This window comes from Heptranchias perlo, chromosome 22 (genome assembly GCF_035084215.1).
Source record: "Heptranchias perlo isolate sHepPer1 chromosome 22, sHepPer1.hap1, whole genome shotgun sequence".
Lineage (NCBI taxonomy): Eukaryota > Metazoa > Chordata > Chondrichthyes > Hexanchiformes > Hexanchidae > Heptranchias > Heptranchias perlo.
Genome location: NC_090346.1, coordinates 15055954 through 15074381, shown reverse-complemented (window position 1 = coordinate 15074381; position 18428 = coordinate 15055954). Strand labels below are relative to the sequence as shown.

Sequence of the window (18428 nt, the reverse complement as noted above, 5' to 3'; positions counted from 1 at the left end):
GCAGGGGTTACAGGTTAATTGCTGGATTATTGCTTCTGGCTGCTGATGTATTTGTACCTGTTTTTGGAGGTCTCCTATACTTGAATACTAGGACTAGGGGACATAGCCTAAAAATTAGAGCCAGGACTTGCAGGAGTAAAGCTAGGAACAGCTTTTACACGCAAAGGGTGGTAGAAGTTTGGAACGCTCTTCTGCAACCGGCAGTTGATGCTAGCTCAATTGTTAATTTTAAATCTGAGATTGATAGGTTTTTGTTAACCAAAGGTATGAAGGGATATGGGGCTAAGGTCACAGATCAGCCATGATCTCATCAAATGGCAGACCAGGATCGAGGGACTAAATGGCCTACTCTTGTTCCTATCTTCCTATGTTCCTATAATAAAGTTTCAATACTCTACAGGGAGTGGGCTGACTATCTGACAGGCAACAATAAGGGCACTGGTGGACTGGCAGGGTTGGGACAGGAATGCTGTCATCCCAAGAGAGGACAACAGGTTCCCGTTCCATGGAGTCACTGCCACTTGCTGCCTCCTGTTATGCGCCACCTTCTCCTGCAAGAAAGTGGGACATGTTTTGGTGAGTGTCCTGCAAGACGTTTGGGTGATGCGCCTATCATGGTTGAATAGCTGCCAGTGTGTGTGACCTATGAGTTTTGGGTGTGTGGCTTGCAACAGTGGAATGTGTGCGGGTGAGAGGAAGTAGCTGATTGGAAGAATTGAGTACTGATTGAAAGAGTTTGTTCGTATGTGGGTGATGGGGGGGTGTAGTGCATGGAGCAGTGGATGCGGCTAGTGGTGCAGTTGGTAGGAGATGCCACTTGACAGTTCACTTCGCTCACCTTGACCACTCGTGTCAAAGCATTGAACTTCTTCCTGCACTGCATCCACGTTTGTGGTGCTATGCTCCTGGCATTGACTTTGTTCCCCACTGCCTCCCACTGCCTCTCTGGAGGGCCTCTTGCACCAAGGCCTCTAGTGCATCATCAGAGAACCTTGGTGCAAGCTCTTTTACAGGCCTGGTACAAACTCAGATTGGTGGGGTCTGGGCATGCATATTGGAGCTTATGGGATTTAGTAGTGCGTAACCTTTATTCAATGTTTTAACATAACTCAACAGTTTGTAAACATAGGGACGGGACCTGCATCTGTGTTTTATGTGTGCGATGTCTGATCTCCGTTGAGACCCCATGCAGACCCGTATCGTATATTTTGCAAATAAGAGGTGCAGGCTGCCTTTATGTGATGCTAGCCACTTGCGCAATATCGGGGCCCCCCCTCTGCTGGTGAGCAGCCACTCAACAGCGCAGCTAGGCCTGGCTGCTCACCGATATCAGATAAATCAACAGGCAGCACGAAACTCACTGCTGCCTGCATCTCAATGACCGGGCGTGGGTTAATCGCGAAGCGCAATCCTCGCGCCCGGTTTCGGGGGTTATCCAATTTAACCCCCATTGTTCCTTAAACAAAGCCCTTCCAAGACAAATAGTATCACCTTTTCATTGATTCAACTGGTAGAAAAATTAATCTAGATTTACATAATTTTCATTTTATTATAAATGTAAGCGATATTACATTATGACATTGTTTTAAGCAAAATAAGCATAGAGGAAGACGGCAGCACTCAAACAGACGATTAAATTAGCATTAATGAAATAGCGCATGTGACGCTCCTCGCTGAGTGAGTGGGTGTTGGCTGAAATTTCACTTGGTGGAGGGCTCACTGTTTCTTCCGTCTTATCCATCCCACAGAACCACAACAGAAAGGATATCAGCTTCGACCTTTTCTTCACCGATTCAACTGAGAGTGAGAGAGAAATCTAATTCATTACAGAATTATGCAACGAGTCAGTGACAGAGCTGGGCCTTTGCAAGGCTGGAGTATCTTATGACTGGAGAAAAGTGCTTCAGTCACCTGATAAACCCAGGTCCGCACTGCACCCTGACTGATTTTACAATGATCCCTGTGGCTGACTGAGTTAATTGGTGTCAAAAAAGTTGAGTGCAGAAATCACCTTCATAGCCACAGACAGACAGACCCCTAGATATTGCCTCTACCCCGCCCCCCCCCCCCCAGTAAATATATAGACAACACAGGTCACATGAGGAGGATCAATAAAGGTATGCCCATAGATAATGCCATACCTGCTCTTGGCTGTTCCTGGCAATAGCTGTGCCTTATATTTCTCATCTAACATTCCCCTAGTGCATTGCGAGCATAAAATTCAGGAAATTTGGGCATATAACACCACTGGAAAACTGGTGAAGTTGGTTTCCGCCCCAATTTGCTTGCCGTGAAAATCACCTGCCCTGATTTTGCACTTAAGACACACCAAAAATGGCATGGAATTTCGGGGAGAAGGTTCTCATCACAGTTATGTATACTTGTGTTGGGAGGAGGTTATTAGCCATAATCCTGGTGTATTGTGTGCTAATACAGAGATGTGATCACAGAGGATTGCCTACCTGATGAAAGACTGACATTGCTCATGTTGCTGACTTCCTCTGAACGCACCTGATCTTCTTCAGACTGGTCTGGAAGAGAGTATAATTGATGACAGAATTATATATCAGTTTACAATTCTGTTGCATTGTGTGTCAAAGCAATGATGGTGGAGGACTGCCTACCAGTTGAGTGGGTGACATTGTTCTTGATTTCCTCTTGGTGCAGCTTATCTCCTTCAGGTTGTCTCATCATAGGATCCATTTTGTGTGTGACTGGTGGAGAAAAAGTGCAGTTGATTATTACAGAGTTCTACTAGTAATGTGATGATGCTTGTAACCTATTGCAGCCTACCTAACCCTTTCCATTTTGTAGAAATCCGTTTCTTCATTCATTCATTGTGCTTCACAAAGCATTGGCCAGACCAGTGAGAAAGTTGGGAATCTCTAATGGCGGAAGAGTCCTTTAAGAGGTTTTCCAAATCACACACCTTCCTCAATCCTACACCCTACAGGCTGAGAACTGTTGGTGTATAGTCATGTCAGAGATAAAACTGACCTTAGACTCACATTAAATTGAATCACAAGTTGGGCTGTTACACTTGTGTACAGTTATGTAAAAGGTCAGGGTCTTGTCACATTCATGTCAGGGTAAGGTTATTGTTATGACCCTAATATATTGTGTGCCACTGCCGTGATTATGGAGGATTCCTACCCATTGAAAGGGTGGCTCTGCTCATGTTGGTCATTTCCTTGCCATGTAGCTTACCTTCTTCAGGCTGTCCTGTCACAGAATCGGTTCTTTCAAAACGGGTGAACCAGGTCAAGCGGCTAATCTAAGAATGAAGAAGAAAGATTGTAACACAACATACCAGTAGACTGAACTCGCTGCGGTTAAACATTGTTGGGTAGTAACATCAGACAAGAGCTGAAAGAACCCTGTCAATTTGACTCTCCAAGCAGACTTTACCCTGGTGGGCTTTATGAGCGGCTGGCACCTGCACTTTGGGTGAGTCATTCCCAGTCACATCCTCTTCCCATTCTTCAGCTAGGACACCTGGCTGAGTTGCTCATCATGATTGATCCTCCCTAGTATAAAGCCAGAAAGGATGCTGTGCAATAGGATTACCAGAGGCCCATTTTCAGACTGGATCGATATGGTGAATCTTGACTGAGCTGTGGAGACATTTCTAAAATGGAAACAAATCTATGGGCTGATTTGAGCCCTGCCCACCGGTAGAAAGTGGGGGGAATGGACAGTTAAAGCCACCCACCAGAAGCTGCCAGGATAAGAACATAAGAAATAGGAGCAGGAGTAGGCCAATCGGCCCCTCGAGCCTGCTCCACCATTCAATAAGATCATGGCTGATCTGATCCCAACCACAAATCTAAAGAACACAAGAAGTAGGAGCAGGACCCGGCCACTCAGCCCCTGGGCCCTCTCCGCCACCCACAGGGCCTTGACCGATCCGAACTCAGCTTCATGTCCAATTTCCTGCCCGCTCCCCGTAACCCCTAATTCCCTTTACTTCTAGGAAACTGTCTATTTCTGTTTTAAATTTATTTAATGATGTAGCTTCCACAGCTTCCTGGGGCAGCAAATTCCACAAACCCACTACCCTCTGAGTGAAGAAGTTTCTCCTCATCTCAGTTTTGAAAGAGCAGCCCCTTATTCTAAGATTATGCCCCCTAGTTCTAGTTTCACACATCCTTGGGAACATCCTTACCACATCCACCCGATCAAGCCCCTTCACAATCTTATATGTTTCAATAAGATCGCCTCTCATTCTTCTGAACTCCAATGAGTAGAGTCCCAATCTACTCAACCTCTCCTCATATGTCCACCCCCTCATCCCCGGGATTAGCCGAGTGAACCTTCTTTGTACTGCCTCGAGAGCAAGTATGTCTTTTCTTAAGTATGGACACCAAAACTGTATGCAGTATTCCAGGTGCGGTCTCACCAATACCTTATATAACTGCAGCAATACCTCCCTGTTTTTATATTCTATCCCCCTAGCAATAAAAGCCAACATTCCATTGGCCTTCTTGATCACCTGCTGCACCTGCATACTAACTTTTTGATTTTCTTGCACTAGGACCCCCAGATCCCTTTGTACTGCAGTACTTTCCAGTCTCTCGCCATTAAGATAATAACTTGCTCTCTGATTTTTCCTGCCAAAGTGCATAACCTCACATTTTCCAATATTGTATTGCATCTGCCAAATCTCCGCCCACTCACCCAGCCTGTCTATATCCCCTTGTAGGTTTTTTATGTCCTCCTCACTCTCTACTTTCCCTCCCATCTTTGTATCATCTGTAAACTTTGATATGTTACACTCGGTCCCCTCCTCCAAATCGTTAATATAGATTGTAAAGAGTTGGGGACCCAGCATGACCCCTGCGGAACACCACTGGCTACTGGTTGCCAGTCCGAGAATGAACCATTTATCCCAACTCTCTGCTTCCTGTTCAGTATTTTACCGTTCAGTATTTTAACCTGCTGTACTGAGCAGGCAGCAAGGACACCCACCCAAAGGGGTCCTTCTTTACATTTGCATGTCGGGCCCCGATGATGTGAGCGAGACTCGGCTGCAATTTTGACTGAGGCCTGAGCGGGGAAGCTGCCTTGACTTTCCGCCAGGTGAAAGCCAATCAGGACCTGCCGGGAAGAAGAAAAGGAGGCCAAAAAAGATACTTTTTTTTCCTTTCCCTCGTGGAGCGAGGCAGAGCAGGAGGAGGAGGAGTTGCAGGAGCTGAAGGAGGAGTGAGGTGGTGCAGGAGGAGGAGGAGCTGAAGGAAGAGGTGCAGGAGGTGAAGGAGGAGGAGGGGCAGGAGGAGGAGGTGAAGGAGGAGGGGCAGGAGGTGAAGGAGGAGTGAGGCGGTGCAGGAGGAGGAGGAGCTGAAGGAAGAGGTGCAGGAGGTGAAGGAGGAGGAGGGGCAGGAGAAGGAGGTGAAGGAGGAGGGGCAGGAGTTGAAGGAGGAGCTCCTCCAGTCCCCACAAGGAAAGCTTAGGCCTCCCCTGCTGCGAACTCCCTCCCTTCCCGGATGAGACCCCCCCAACCCTGAGAGGCCAGAGCAGCCAATCCCGCCACCTACCTTGTGTCGGTGGGCGGCCTCCAAGCCTTGCGATATTCTGCCGCTTCCCACTGACTTCCCCCCGGAACTCGTGGAAGTTGGCTGGTGGGATTTTAAATGAGCACCGGAAGCTAAAAGAGCCCGGGATTAATTTCTGGAGCAGTGAGTGCGTTTCCAATACCCCTCTGGACTTAAAATCAGGGCCATTGTTCCTCATGATGTGGAGAAGTTTAGTCATTAAGATTTCAAAGAAGATTCATCAGAACTTCAAGCTACAGTTTTCTGCCTCTCCCACCACTGTTTGGTTTTGGACTTGGCAAAAGGTGATAGCCCCACTATGGGTTGTCCTTCAACAAGACTGGAATTGCTAAACATATCATGCACTCCCTGCAGCTTCTTTTGTTGCATCTGCGAGCAGCCAAATCCTTTAAACATAAAACCCAAAGTAAAAGGGCCAAATACGATAGGCAGGACATGGCCAACATGGAAAGGAATATGATAAACGACAAGGTAAATCAACAAGTAATGAATCACTGATGGGAAGTTTGAGTTTTAAAACGAGGAAGCAGCTAAGACTGAGGTTCACTCCCACCTACTGGGCAGAGACGTTCTCACTCCCACTCAGTTTAGGTCCTGTCCGGCCCTCTCACTGCTCAAACCCATTCATTGGAGTTTTAGAAGCAAATACAAACATACAAAATTGACGGGCAGGAAACGGCCAGCTGGTCCATCAAGCCTGCCCCACACCATGTTGGCCCCAGCCTCATGACTAAACACTACCCTCCCCTTCCAGAGGCCCAGTACTTTCTGGGAAAAGAAGAACCGCCCAACATCCAACTACTCTTGCATAGTTTAAACTCGTGTCCCCTGGTCCTTCCCATTCTGTTAAACTGGAATAATCTATCAATAGGCACACAATCCAGCCCTTTAATTGTATAATAGACCTCTGTCAGGTGGCCTCTAAATCTACACCGTACTAAAGTAAATAGACCAAGGTCCTTAAGCCTAACTAAGTAGATGTAGTCAAATATTTTATTTGAAGTGATTGAAGCTGTTAGAGATAAGGAGCAGCTTCTCAATCTTGTCCAAATCGCTTACCTTTTCCGGATCGGGAGGTTTTGTGCCGAGACTGATGGTCACCACCATGATCAGCGTAAAGACAGAAAGGATGATGGAGAAGTGCAGGTAATGAACGTACTTGGTGATCACAGGCCGATTATCAGGCTGGCCACACTGAGGCTCGGGGTAAATAAAATCCAAAGCCATTCGAATGCAACCAACCAGGATCCCTGTGAAGAGGCCCCAGAATGCGCCCTGTGCACACACAAGGAGTCATACATTAGCTCCTTAGCTTATCCAGTATCCCAGTGGGATATTCACATACGCACATCCTCTGCAATAATTTTTTTTCACATTGTAAACCCAAAGTAAAAAGTACCGTAGGCAGGATGCAAGCAAGGTTGAACAGAATGTGAGAAATGATGAGTCAGGTGGCAGCCTTGGCTCAGTGGTTACACTCTTGCCTCTGAGTCAGATGTCATGGGTTCAAGATCCACGGCAGAGACTTGAGCACATAATCCAGGCTGACATTCCAGTGCAGTACTGAGGGAGTGCTGCACTGTCGGAGGGGCAGTACTGAGGGAGTGCTGCACTGTCGGAGGGGCAGTACTGAGGGAGGGCTGCACTGTCGGAGGGGCAGTACTGAGGGAGGGCTGCACTGTCGGAGGGGCCATCTTTCGGATGAGAAGTTAAACCAAGGCTCCATCTGCCCTCTCAGGTGGGCATAAAAGATGCCGTGGCTATTCAAAGAGGAGCAGGAAAGTTCTCCGTGTCCTGGACAATATTCATCCATCAACCAACATCATTAAAAAAACAGATTATCTGGTCATTATCTCATTGCTGTTTATGGGATCTTGCTGTGTGCAAATTGGCTGCCCCGTTTCCTACATTACAACAGTGACTACACTTCAAAAGTACTTCACTGGCTGTAAAATGCTTTGGGACGTCCTGAGGTCGTGAAAAGTGCTATATAAATGCAAGTTCTTTATTTCTTTCTAAATCAACAAGTAATGAATAGCTGATTGGAAGTTTGAGTTTCAAAATGAGAAAGCAGCTAGGAGATCACAGGACTTAGGTTGGCTCCCACCTACTAGGCAGAGATGTTCTCACTCCCGCTCAATATAGGTCCTGTCCGGCCCTCCCACTGCTCAAACCTAAGGACTGCCCTCAATCCCATTCACTTGACTCCCAACTCACAAACATTGGTCACATTCTCTCATTTGCATTGTCACTTGTGGCACTTTGGGCAGTATCACTGCATAAACAAAATAATATAAAATAAAGCGAAGCAAGTATAACGCAGAAATAGCCTGAGCCTTATGAACTCCACCACCAAACAGTCTCTTACAGGACCTGCAAGAAGGAGCTCATCGCAGATCTCCTCACTAATTGCTAGTGCTTGACAGGTATGTAATTTTCTTAATTAATATCCCACGGTTTGAGCAGAATTTTACTTGGTGCAAGTGGATTGAAGAGCATTGAACAGTTGGGAGGGGGTTTATTGTGTGTCCTGATTAATAGAACAAACTGGCGGCATTTTTAACCTAACCTGCCCATCGGGAAACTGACAGGATTAGGTGCAATGCTGGTTTTACACCCCTCCCGATTTTACTCTCTATTGAAATAAGAGGAGAGTAATATTGGCCGGGGTGTAAAACCAACATTCCACCTGATCCTATGGGTTTCCCGCCCGATCAGTTAGCATAAAATGACCCCAGCTGTCTTTTGCGCTTTTTCTTTGGGGTTCTCCTTGCCCAGTGAGAGGTTTTTCAGGCATTCTCCTCAGCGCTGCTCCCCAGGTGTCCAAAGGGGGAATGCGAGAGTATCGGGCAGTGACTCTCCCTTGGGCTCCCCCCATCCCTTTAGGGAGCCACTGGGTTTCCAATTGGCACATCCCTCTGGCATTGCTAACACTGGGAGCTCACCAAATAGGAATGACGAGGGAGAACCCAGTAAGCTTCAGTGTATCACCTCATATTAACTGTAGGTTAACAGTAAAATAAATCTTAGAGAAACAGGCACCATCTCATTAGCTCGTCTCCAGAAGCAGCCGGCCATGAAGACCACTGCGACAGGCGGCTGTAGGTAGGAGCTGATGGACTGGATATACATGAAGAGCTGGCCACCCTGACTCATTTGCACCAGAGGAATCCACAGGACAGACAGCACCACCAGGACCAGCACAAACACCCTGCAACAGAGGGAAAACCAAATTTAGCAACTATGTGCAGAAGCCTCGCCTCCTCTCAATGCTAATTGCGACAAGACGCTTGTGGAGCCTCACTGCATTCTGTAAATTCTTCTCTAACAATTTATTTTTCGCAAACTCCTTGAAGGAAAGGCTTTTCGTAGAGAAGAGAGGGGGCCCGAATATCCCCTGTAACTTCGGCAGAAGCCCACCAGAATGGCCAGAAACTAGGCTGGGACTCAGTTACGGTGTGTCCCGACCCAACATCAAGATTTCTGGGATGGCTTTGTAGGCCTTTTGCAAAACCAGCGACATAAGGGGACGGGACTAGCGACGGGAACTCCAAATGACGGAGTTCCTGCACCTTGGGTCTTCTTAGGGACTCCTGAGTATGTTTGCGTTGGTTGTTTGGAGCAGGCCAAACATCTGGCGGTTCTGGGGATTGTGGGCTGGAACGTTGAAGATTAAAGTTTTTTTTTTGTGATGTTAAGGCACCTAAATTTTTCTTCTTGGGGTTAACCAGTAGCCCCCTCCTCCCCGCCCAGACTTTCCTACACCTTCTGTGGGCAGAGTGTCCCAGATCCCAGGTGTGCTCCTAGCTCACCAAAGGCGCGTAAATCACATGAGCTCCCTGACTCCCACGAGCATTGGCGGAACAAGCAGCGGAGGTCAGAAGTGACACATCTCAACACTTAGGTCACAATTCACTGCTCCGTGGATTTTCGGGGCCAGGGTGAGATGCGCAAGGGCTGGACAGTCTTTTTAATTCAGTCCATTTAAACTTTGCTGAGTGATTTTAGTTAATTATAACTGATACCATAGTTAAAAGAAAGGAAGAGATTTTGATTAATGAAACAAAAGCTAACGTTGAGGAGAAAAAGGTAAACAAAGTGAAAATGGCAATATTAAAGGATCAAATAACGAAACTAAACTAAACCCACCTGTCATACGGTCAATGCTGGAAGAAAGTGACCTTGGACTGAGCTTGCGCAATGTGCTGAGAAATCATCAGTAGGGCAGCATGGTCGGAGGGAAGCAGCTTGTTTGCTAGGTATGGATTGTAAATAAATAAAACTCTGGTTTGGAGTCGGTAACCTCATAGGAGCCAACTACTACACTTGATTCCCCTCATTCCATTGTGCCTCCCATTTCAAGTTATTTTAAAAGAATCTAAAATAAAAACTAACATTTGATAACAATAAACGAGTAAAAATGGAGACTATGATTCATAACCTCACACTAAAATCGTTCTGGTTACCCACAACACTCTCCTCTGGTGAAGCATCTATGGCTGGTTTGTGCCTCTAGAAGTTTTCTCTACAGCTCTTTTCCCCATCATGTGCAACTGAGAAGTAATGGGAGCAAAATCCAATGGTTGGAAACGCTGGGGACACAAAAGCTTCGAGTCTTGTTGAGAGTGAGGAGAGTCAAAGAAAAAGAGACAGAGGAGAAGGAGGAAGAGGAGAAGCAGGAGGCAAATCCAAAAAGCCCCTTATTGAGCAGGAAGACAGCTAATTCTATTTCTTAATTGTAAACACATCACAATCCTCCACTGAAGGGTTGTGGCAGATACAAAGAAAGATGTGCATATTGAGAGGGAATCATTCTGAACATGTACCACCAATGGCAGACTGAGAATCATTCAAATCGATCAAAATGGATTCTGCTACCCCAGGGCATTGCGCAGAACAGTCTATGTGCTGATGGGAAATGGTGAAAGCTTTTATGCTTATAATTAGAAGCAGGAAGCTAAAGCTGCTTCCAAGAAGCTCAGTTTCTTTTTGAATCCCATACACTTTTCCCCTCACTGACTCTTAAGCTTGATGTAAAGCATAAGTCTGTCCAAGACTTGAAAACTGTTCCCGTATCTTGGGACTCTCTTCTAACTCTCTCTTAATTCTGGTACAAGAGAAAGTTTATCACCTAAAAGGCAATTCCACTCTCACCTTTAGCTTCCAGCCTCTCCCAGTTGTGACTTTATTGTCTCCATAGAATCATAGAATTATAGAATGGTTACAGCAGAGGAGGAGGCCATTCAGCCCACTGAGCCCGTGCCAGCTCTTTGTAAGAGCAGTCCAGTTAGTCCCATTTCCCTTGCTCTTTCCCCGTAGCCCTGCAAATTTTTCCCCTTCAAGAATTTAGCCAATTCCTTTTGAAAGCCACAATTAAATCTGCCTCCACTGCCCCCTCAGGCAGCACATTCTAGATCATAACCACTCGCTGCGTAAAAAAGTTTTTCCTCATGTCACCTTTGGTTCTTTTGCCAATCACCTTAAATCTGGTTCTCGACCCTTCAGACAATGGGAACAGTTTCTCTTTATTTACTTTATTGAAACCCTTCATGACTTTGAACACTTCTATCAAATCTCCTCTCAACCTTCTCTGCTCTAAGGAGAACAACCCCAGCTTCTCCAGTCTATCCAATAACTGAAGTCCCTCATCCTTGGGACCAGTCTAATAAATCTTTTCTGCACCCTCTCTAAGGCCTTCACATCCTTCCTAAAGTGCAGTGCCCAGAATTAGACACAATACTCCATTTGTGGCCAAACCAGTGTTTTATAAAGGTTCAACATAACTTCCTTGCTTTTGTACTCTATGCCTCTATTTATAAAGCCCAAGATCCCGTATGCTTTTTTAACCACTGTCTCAACCTGACCTGCCACCTTTAAAGATTTGTGCCTGGGCCTCTCTGTTCCTACACCCCCTTCGGAATTGTACCATTTAGTTTATATTGCCTCTCCTCATTCTTTCTGCCAAAATGTATCACTTCGCACTTCTCTGCATTAAATTTCATCTCCCATGTGTCCGTCCATTCCACCAGCCTGTCTATGTCCCCTTGAAGTCTATCACTATCCTCCTCACTGTTCACTATCTTTATTGAGCGCATTGCGAACAGAGAGGATTGTGAACCGAGTGGGAACTTGAGAATTTGGTGAGAGGTGGAATGAGGTGTAGATGGGGAAGGACAGTGAACAGAGAGGAGGAGCTCTGAGAGACCTAGAATAAAAGGGTAGGTTAATCGGGGTGAGGAAACAGTAAGTAAATTAATAATAATCGAGTATCTAAAGGGCGTTTAAAAAAAAAGGTTTCTAAATATAATGGACGGGCAGCTGAGAACCCACTGCCTGCAATTCCTGCGCCATGTGGGAACTTCAGGACATTTCATGTATCCTGGAGGGCCACGTGTGCAGGAAATGCCTCCAGTTGCTCGAGTTCGAGCTGAGGGTTCCTGAGCTTGAGGGGCGGCTGGAATCAAAGCTGGGCATAAAGGAAGCTGAAGGTTTCCTGGATCGTACGTTCCAGGAGGTGGTCACCCCGCAGCCACAGAGAGTTCAGGATAGCAAGTGGGTGGCCATCCAAAATGGTAGGAAGAGGCAGGCAGTGCGGGAATCTTCTGGGCGGGTGGCACTCTCAAACCGGTCATCAGCATTGAATACCAGTGAGGGTGACGACACCTCAAAGGAGTGCAGTTCTGAAAACGGCATCAAGGGGAAAAGGACTGCACAGGGGGGTACAGTGAAGTGTAGAAATTCAGTAGTCACAGGGGATTCGATAGTCAGGGGGACAGACAGGCATTTCTGTGACTGTCGACATGAGTCCCGAATGGTGTGTTGCCTCCCTGGTGCCAGGGAAAGGACATCATGGACAGGGTGCAGAACATTCCACGGGGGGGATGGGGAACAGCCAGAAGCTATGGTCCATGTGGGTACCAACGGCATAGGGAAGAAATGGGATGAGGTCCTGCGGCTAGAGTTTCAGGAGCTAGGGAGGAAGTTAAAAAGCAGGACCTCAAAAAGGTAGTAATCTCTGGATTGCTCCCAGTGCCACGTGCTAGTGAGTACAGATATAGAAAGATAAGGCAGGTTAATGCGTGGCTAGAGACATGATGCAAGAAGGAGGGCTTTAGATTCTTGAGGCATTGGAACTAGTCCTGGGGCAAGAGGGACCTGTTGAAGGCGGACAGGTTGCACCTCAACAGAGCTGGGACAAATGTCCTCGTGGGGAGGTTCACCGGTGCTGTGGGGGAGGGTTTAAACTAATTTAACTTCCTCCGCCATTTCCGCCACCTCCAGCCCGATCCCACCAACAAACACATCTTCAGCACTCCCTCTGCAACACCCTGGTCCACTCTTCCATCACCCCCAACACCAGCTCTCCTCCCCACGGCACCTTCCCCGTGCGAGTGCAGGAGATGCAACACCTGCCCCTTCACCTCCTCCCTTCCCACCGTCCAGGGCCCCAAACACTCCTTCCAGGTGAAACAGCGATTTACTTGTACTTCTTTCAATTTAGTTATACTGTATCCACTGCTCACAATGCGGTCTCCTCTACATTGGGGAGACCAAATGCAGATTGGGGGATCGCTTTGCTGAACACCTCCGCTCTGTCCGCAAACATGCCTCTGACCTGCCGGTCACTTGCCATTTTAATTCCCCGTCCCACTCCCACTCTGAACTCTCTGTTCTCGGCCTCTTACACTGTTCCAATGAAGCTCAACGGAAGCTCGAGGAACAGCACCTCATCTTTCAATTAGGCACTTTACAACCTTCCAGACTCAACATTGATTTCAATAACTTCAGATCGTAACCACTGCTCCCATTTTTTCGGTCAGCTAGTGCTGGTAATGATTCTGCTGCTGCCATTTACAGTTACTCCTGACCAATCTTTTGTTTCTTGTCCCATTACCACCTTCCTTGTCTTGCACCTTTTGCCATTTAATCACTCGTGCCCTCTACCCTATCACAGACCTTCCCTTTTGTACTTTCCTCCCCTCCCCACCTGGCTCTGTACTTGCTCAAAAACTTTAACTCTTTTAACATCTTCCAGTTCTGACGAGAGGTCTTCGACCTGAAACGTTAACTCTGTTTCTTTCTCCACAGATGCTGCCTGACTTGCTGAGCTTCTCCAGCATTTTCTGCTTTTATTTCAGATTTCCAGCATCCGCAGTATTTTGCTTTTAATTTGGCAGGGTAGTGGGCACCAGGATGTAGCATTAGAAAGGAGAAACAAGGTGCACAAAGGATTGAGAGAGACAGATAGCACTAGAATAAGAAATAGTACAGTATTAGGTGAGATCACACAGAGAGAGAATACGAGAAGATCTAAGATAGGTTTAGAGTGCACGTGTGTAAATGCACGAAGCGTGGTAAATAAGGTTGGTGAGGTGCAGGCGCAAATAGCCACATGGGAATATGATGTCGTGGCGATAACGGAGACCTGGCTCAGAAAAGGGCAGGATTGGGTACTAAATATTCCTGGATACAAGGTGCTCAGGAAAGATAGGGAAGGGAAAATGGAGGGGCCGCTGGCAGTATTGATTAAGGAGAATATTGCAGTACTGGAGAGGGAGGATGTCCTTGAGGGGTCAAGGACAGAATCTATTTGGTTAGAGTAAAGAAACAATAGAGGTGCCATTACACTACTGGGGGTATTTTATAGGCCACCAATTAGTGGGAAGGATATAGAGGAGCAAATTTGCATGGAAATTACAGAGAGGTGTAAGAACTATAGAGTAGTGATAATTGGGGACTTCAACTATCCTAATACACACTGGGATAGTAATAGTGCAAAGGGCAAAGAGGGGGAGGAATTTCTGAAGTGTGTTCAGGAGAACTTCCTTGATCAGTATGTTTCCGGCCCAACGAGGAAGGAGGCATTGCTGGATCTGGTCTGGGGAATGAGGTGGGTCAAGTGGAGCAAGTGTAAGATTCTCAAAATTCACAGATCCCCCAAAACTCAGAGAAAAACCCTAAAAAACCCTGAGTATGGGAAAACTTTGGCCATTGACTATAATCCTAAAATGGAAGGATAGGTGAGAGGTCACCAGACGAAATCAACAACACACACACCGTGGAACTTCGGAGAATTAATCCTTCAGACATGTCTCTGTTTTAATGCAAAACCAACAGCAGGTAGTCGACACTCAGCACGAATTCGAAAGGCAGTCGGCCATTGAAAGAGGCAACTGCTCCAGACATGGTGGGGCCATGTTTTTGTTTTAATTCAAAACCGATCAACACCTAGGACGTTGGATACAAAAGGAAGCCTGTATACCAGGTGATCAGCAAATCAGAATTAACAATGACCCATCAGGAGAAGCAATGGCAACATGATGCGGGACCATCAAAAAGCCATCAAAGATTCTTAAGGACTTTGTAAGAACTGTTTAAACAGACATGAAGTGGTTTTTTTTTTAAATGTCGAAGGCCAATTGTAAGAGAGACATCCACAAGTGGAAACTCAAAACCTCTCTCCCTCTCTCTCTCTCTCTCTCCCTCTCCCTCTCTCTCTCTCTCTCTCTCTGGCTCTTGCTGGCTCTGGTGGGCTGCTTGTCTTGGTTCTGCCTGTGTCTGGGAGGGAGAGCAGTTTCCAGCAAACAACAAGGTGAGGGGAAGGCAGTTCGACAGGGAAGGTCAGCAGCTCTAGAAGCAGGCCAACCCACAAGAAGAAACCACAGCAACAGCCCCAGTGACCATCAGACATCTCGCGGCAACAAGGGCCTTACGAAACAACCAACCGAATATTACCACCAACCAAATGGGTAATATTGGCCACCGCAACCAAAGAAAACCAACTCGGGAGAAAACCGAAGATCCGCAAAGTTTCCACTCTACAATCTATTTCTGACTTACCTCTGGGTGAATTACTGTCAAGGTTTTGTTTGGTGAGCATTATCTCTGGCCCTTTAGAGTCCAACTTAGCTAGTACAGTGGGATTGGGAGGGGTGAGGTATCTTTCTACTGTAATTTCCCTCGTGTGTACTGAAGTGTTCCCCATTTTATTAGAGTGTTAAGATTGTTGTGTTGTATTTCCTCTCTTGAATAAAGGTCAAAGTTTCTTGCACCAAAACCAGTTGTCTGCTGCACTTTGTCACAACCCCCAAATAAGTCCAAGGTCTAGAACCCAGGGAGTGGGAGCGATTCGGACCGCTCAGAAGTCAGAGGTGAAACTGACACACACCACCACCCCCTACACAAGTGTCAGCGGGGGAACATTTAGGGAACAGTTTTCACAGAATCATGAGGTTTAAATTAGTTATGGAAAAGGACAAGGAGCAATCTAGAGTAAAAATAGTTAATTGGAGGAGGGCCAACTTCAGTGGGTTGAGAACGGATCTGGCCCGCGTAAATTGGAATCAAAGATTGGCAGGCAAAACTGTAATCAAACAATGGGCGGCCTTTAAAGAGCGGATGGTTTGGGTACTGTCTAGGTACATTCCCACAAGGGGGAAAGGTAGGGCAACCCAAGCCAGAGCTCCCTGAATGACAAAAGAGATAGAGAGTAAGATGAAGCAGAAAAAAGGGGCATATGACAGATGTCAGGTTGATAATACAAGTGAGAACCAGGCAGAATATAGAAAGTTCAGAGGGGAAGTGAAAAAGGAAATAAGGGGGGCAAAGAAAGATTGTGAGAATAGACTGGCAGCTAACATAAAAGGGAATCCAAAAGTCTTCTATAGGCATATAAATAGTAAACAGGTAGTAAGAGGAGGGGTGGGGCCAATTAGGGACCAAAAGGGAAATCCATCATTGGAGGCAGAGGGGATGGTCGAGGTACTAAATGAGTACTTTGTATCTGTCTTTACCAAGGAAGAAGATGCTGCCAAAGTCACAGTAAAAGAGGAGGCAGTTGGATGGACTAAAAATTGATAGAGGAGGTACTAGAAAGGCTGTCCGGGTAGGATGCCTGCGAGGTTGCTGAAGGAAGTAAGGGTGGAAATTGCGAGGTACTGACCATAATCTTCCAATCCTCCTTAGACACGGGGGTGGTACCGGACTGGAGAATTGCAGATGTTACACCCTTGTTCAAAATAGAATGTAAGGATAAACCCAGCAACTACAGGCCAGTCAGTTTAACCTCAGTGGTGGGGAAGCTTTTAGAAATGATAATCCAGGATAAAATTAATAGTTACTTGGACAAGTGTAGATTAATAAAGGAAAGCCAGCCAGATTTGTTAAAGGTAAATCATGTTTGACTAACTTGATTGAGTTTTTTGATGAGGTAACAGAGAGTGTTGATGAGGGCAATGCGGTTGATGCTGTGTATATGGACTTTCAAACGGCCTTTGATAAAGTGCCGCATTATAGGCTTGTCAGCAAAATTGAAGCCCGTGGAATAAAAGGGGTAGTGGCAGTATGGATATGAAATTGGCTTAGTATCAATAAAATGGAGACAATAAAGACCTTTATTGTCTCCATTTTAATTGATACTTTAATGATAGAGTAGTTTGAGAATTTAAGGACATCTCTGAACACCAGTAAGTGATGGATCAATGTTGCAATTAAAGAACTAGACTGGACAAGTCAGTCACCTGCATGGACTTTGTAAGCTAGCAGCAAGAACTTGCATTTATGTAGTATTTTTAACGTAAAATGTCCCAAGGCGCTTCAGAAATAGAGGTAAGTAAGGAAGACATATGCTGGGCCAGGAAGGGAAAGATTAGAAGTGTTGATCAAAAAGTTAGGGTTTGAGAAAGTGTATAGTAACAAAGAATAATTTCTATGACTGGTAATTCAGAGACGGGAAGGCAAATCAAAAAGCACCAGAAGTTTTATTTTGGTAAGAGAACACAGAGTAAAACAGCACTGATCAAGTGAGTCTGAGAAATTACACCACAAATACTTATATATAGAAAGATATTGATAAAGAGCAAGTGTATCTAAGGTCAAACTTGGTACAAACAGATTAGGTATGCTACTTCTACATAATCATCAGGAAATAAGAGATACAAGTGCGGAATGGACTGCTGAATTAACCTATTGAGGATGCAGCAACCAGAGATTCGACCTCAACTGTATCATCTTTATCACCTGACAGATTAAAGAGCGAGAGAGTGATTTAAGACCAAATCCATCACCAAGTGAAGTAAGAAGATTTAATTGTGAGATGGAGGCCGAGGCTTTCTGCTCCCCAATCCCTGGAGATTTTTTTTGGTGGATTTGGGGCAGGCAGCAGCAGGTGGATGCACAGAAACTCGCTCTTCCATGTCCTTACCTGGTGCATCTCCTGCACTCCCCGATTTTCCAGGGATGAACTCTGTTACCCGTATGTGGGTGAGTGTATAATAACAACATTCAAACGAGGGAAATGTGGTTTCCGTGTGACCCGAGGGCAAACTATTTAGCCCAGGAGTCCAGCATTTTAACAACTCGTGAAGGGGGAGGGAGAAATATTATTGGCAGCCAAGACCTGTGCAAGTTCAGGTCAGGGGTGGAATGGGGGGAGGTTAAAAGTTTATGGGAAAAAAATTATGGGTTAAAAGTTTATGGGAAAAAATTGTCAATTAGCAGGCGGCATGGAGGCTGACTGTATCCCAACACTGCAGTAAGCTCCAGAGGTTGGCCATATCATAACTCTAATGTGCAGGTGACCCTGGGCCAAAAAGTCATTCAGGGTCAGGGGGGCATCGCCCTAACCCTAACCCCCTCCCCAGAGATGCAGACCAATCAACGAGCAATGGGAGGAAAACGTAGGTCAAAATGCCAGAAATACTTAATAGAAATGTTGAAAGATAATAGTTTCAGGATTGTGTATGTTTGGGGAATTAGGGAGACTGTATCACAAGATAGTTTTATAATATTACATGGTTACCGATAATATCCGCAAATGAAAATAGTAAGTTAATAATTTAGATGTAAATAAAGCAAGATATTTATTGGTTTTTAAAG

At 45.9% G+C, this 18428-nt stretch overlaps 1 protein-coding gene across 3 annotated transcripts in view; it reads right to left on the bottom strand.

The window, feature by feature from the left end:
* Window positions 1–1525: 1525 nt before the first annotated feature.
* The window catches only part of slc5a11 (solute carrier family 5 member 11), a 35946-nt gene continuing 19043 nt past the window's right edge, over window positions 1526–18428 (bottom strand). For all 3 annotated transcript variants that reach the window (XM_068002997.1, XM_068002996.1, XM_068002998.1), the window contains 6 exons: window positions 8595–8763; window positions 6612–6827; window positions 3208–3274; window positions 2625–2714; window positions 2463–2531; window positions 1526–1797 (listed from right to left, as the gene is read on the bottom strand). In XM_068002997.1, the coding sequence (XP_067859098.1) occupies window positions 1586–1797; window positions 2463–2531; window positions 2625–2714; window positions 3208–3274; window positions 6612–6827; window positions 8595–8763 (823 nt within the window). In that variant the 3' untranslated portion in view covers window positions 1526–1585. The remainder of the gene's footprint in view (window positions 1798–2462; window positions 2532–2624; window positions 2715–3207; window positions 3275–6611; window positions 6828–8594; window positions 8764–18428) is intronic.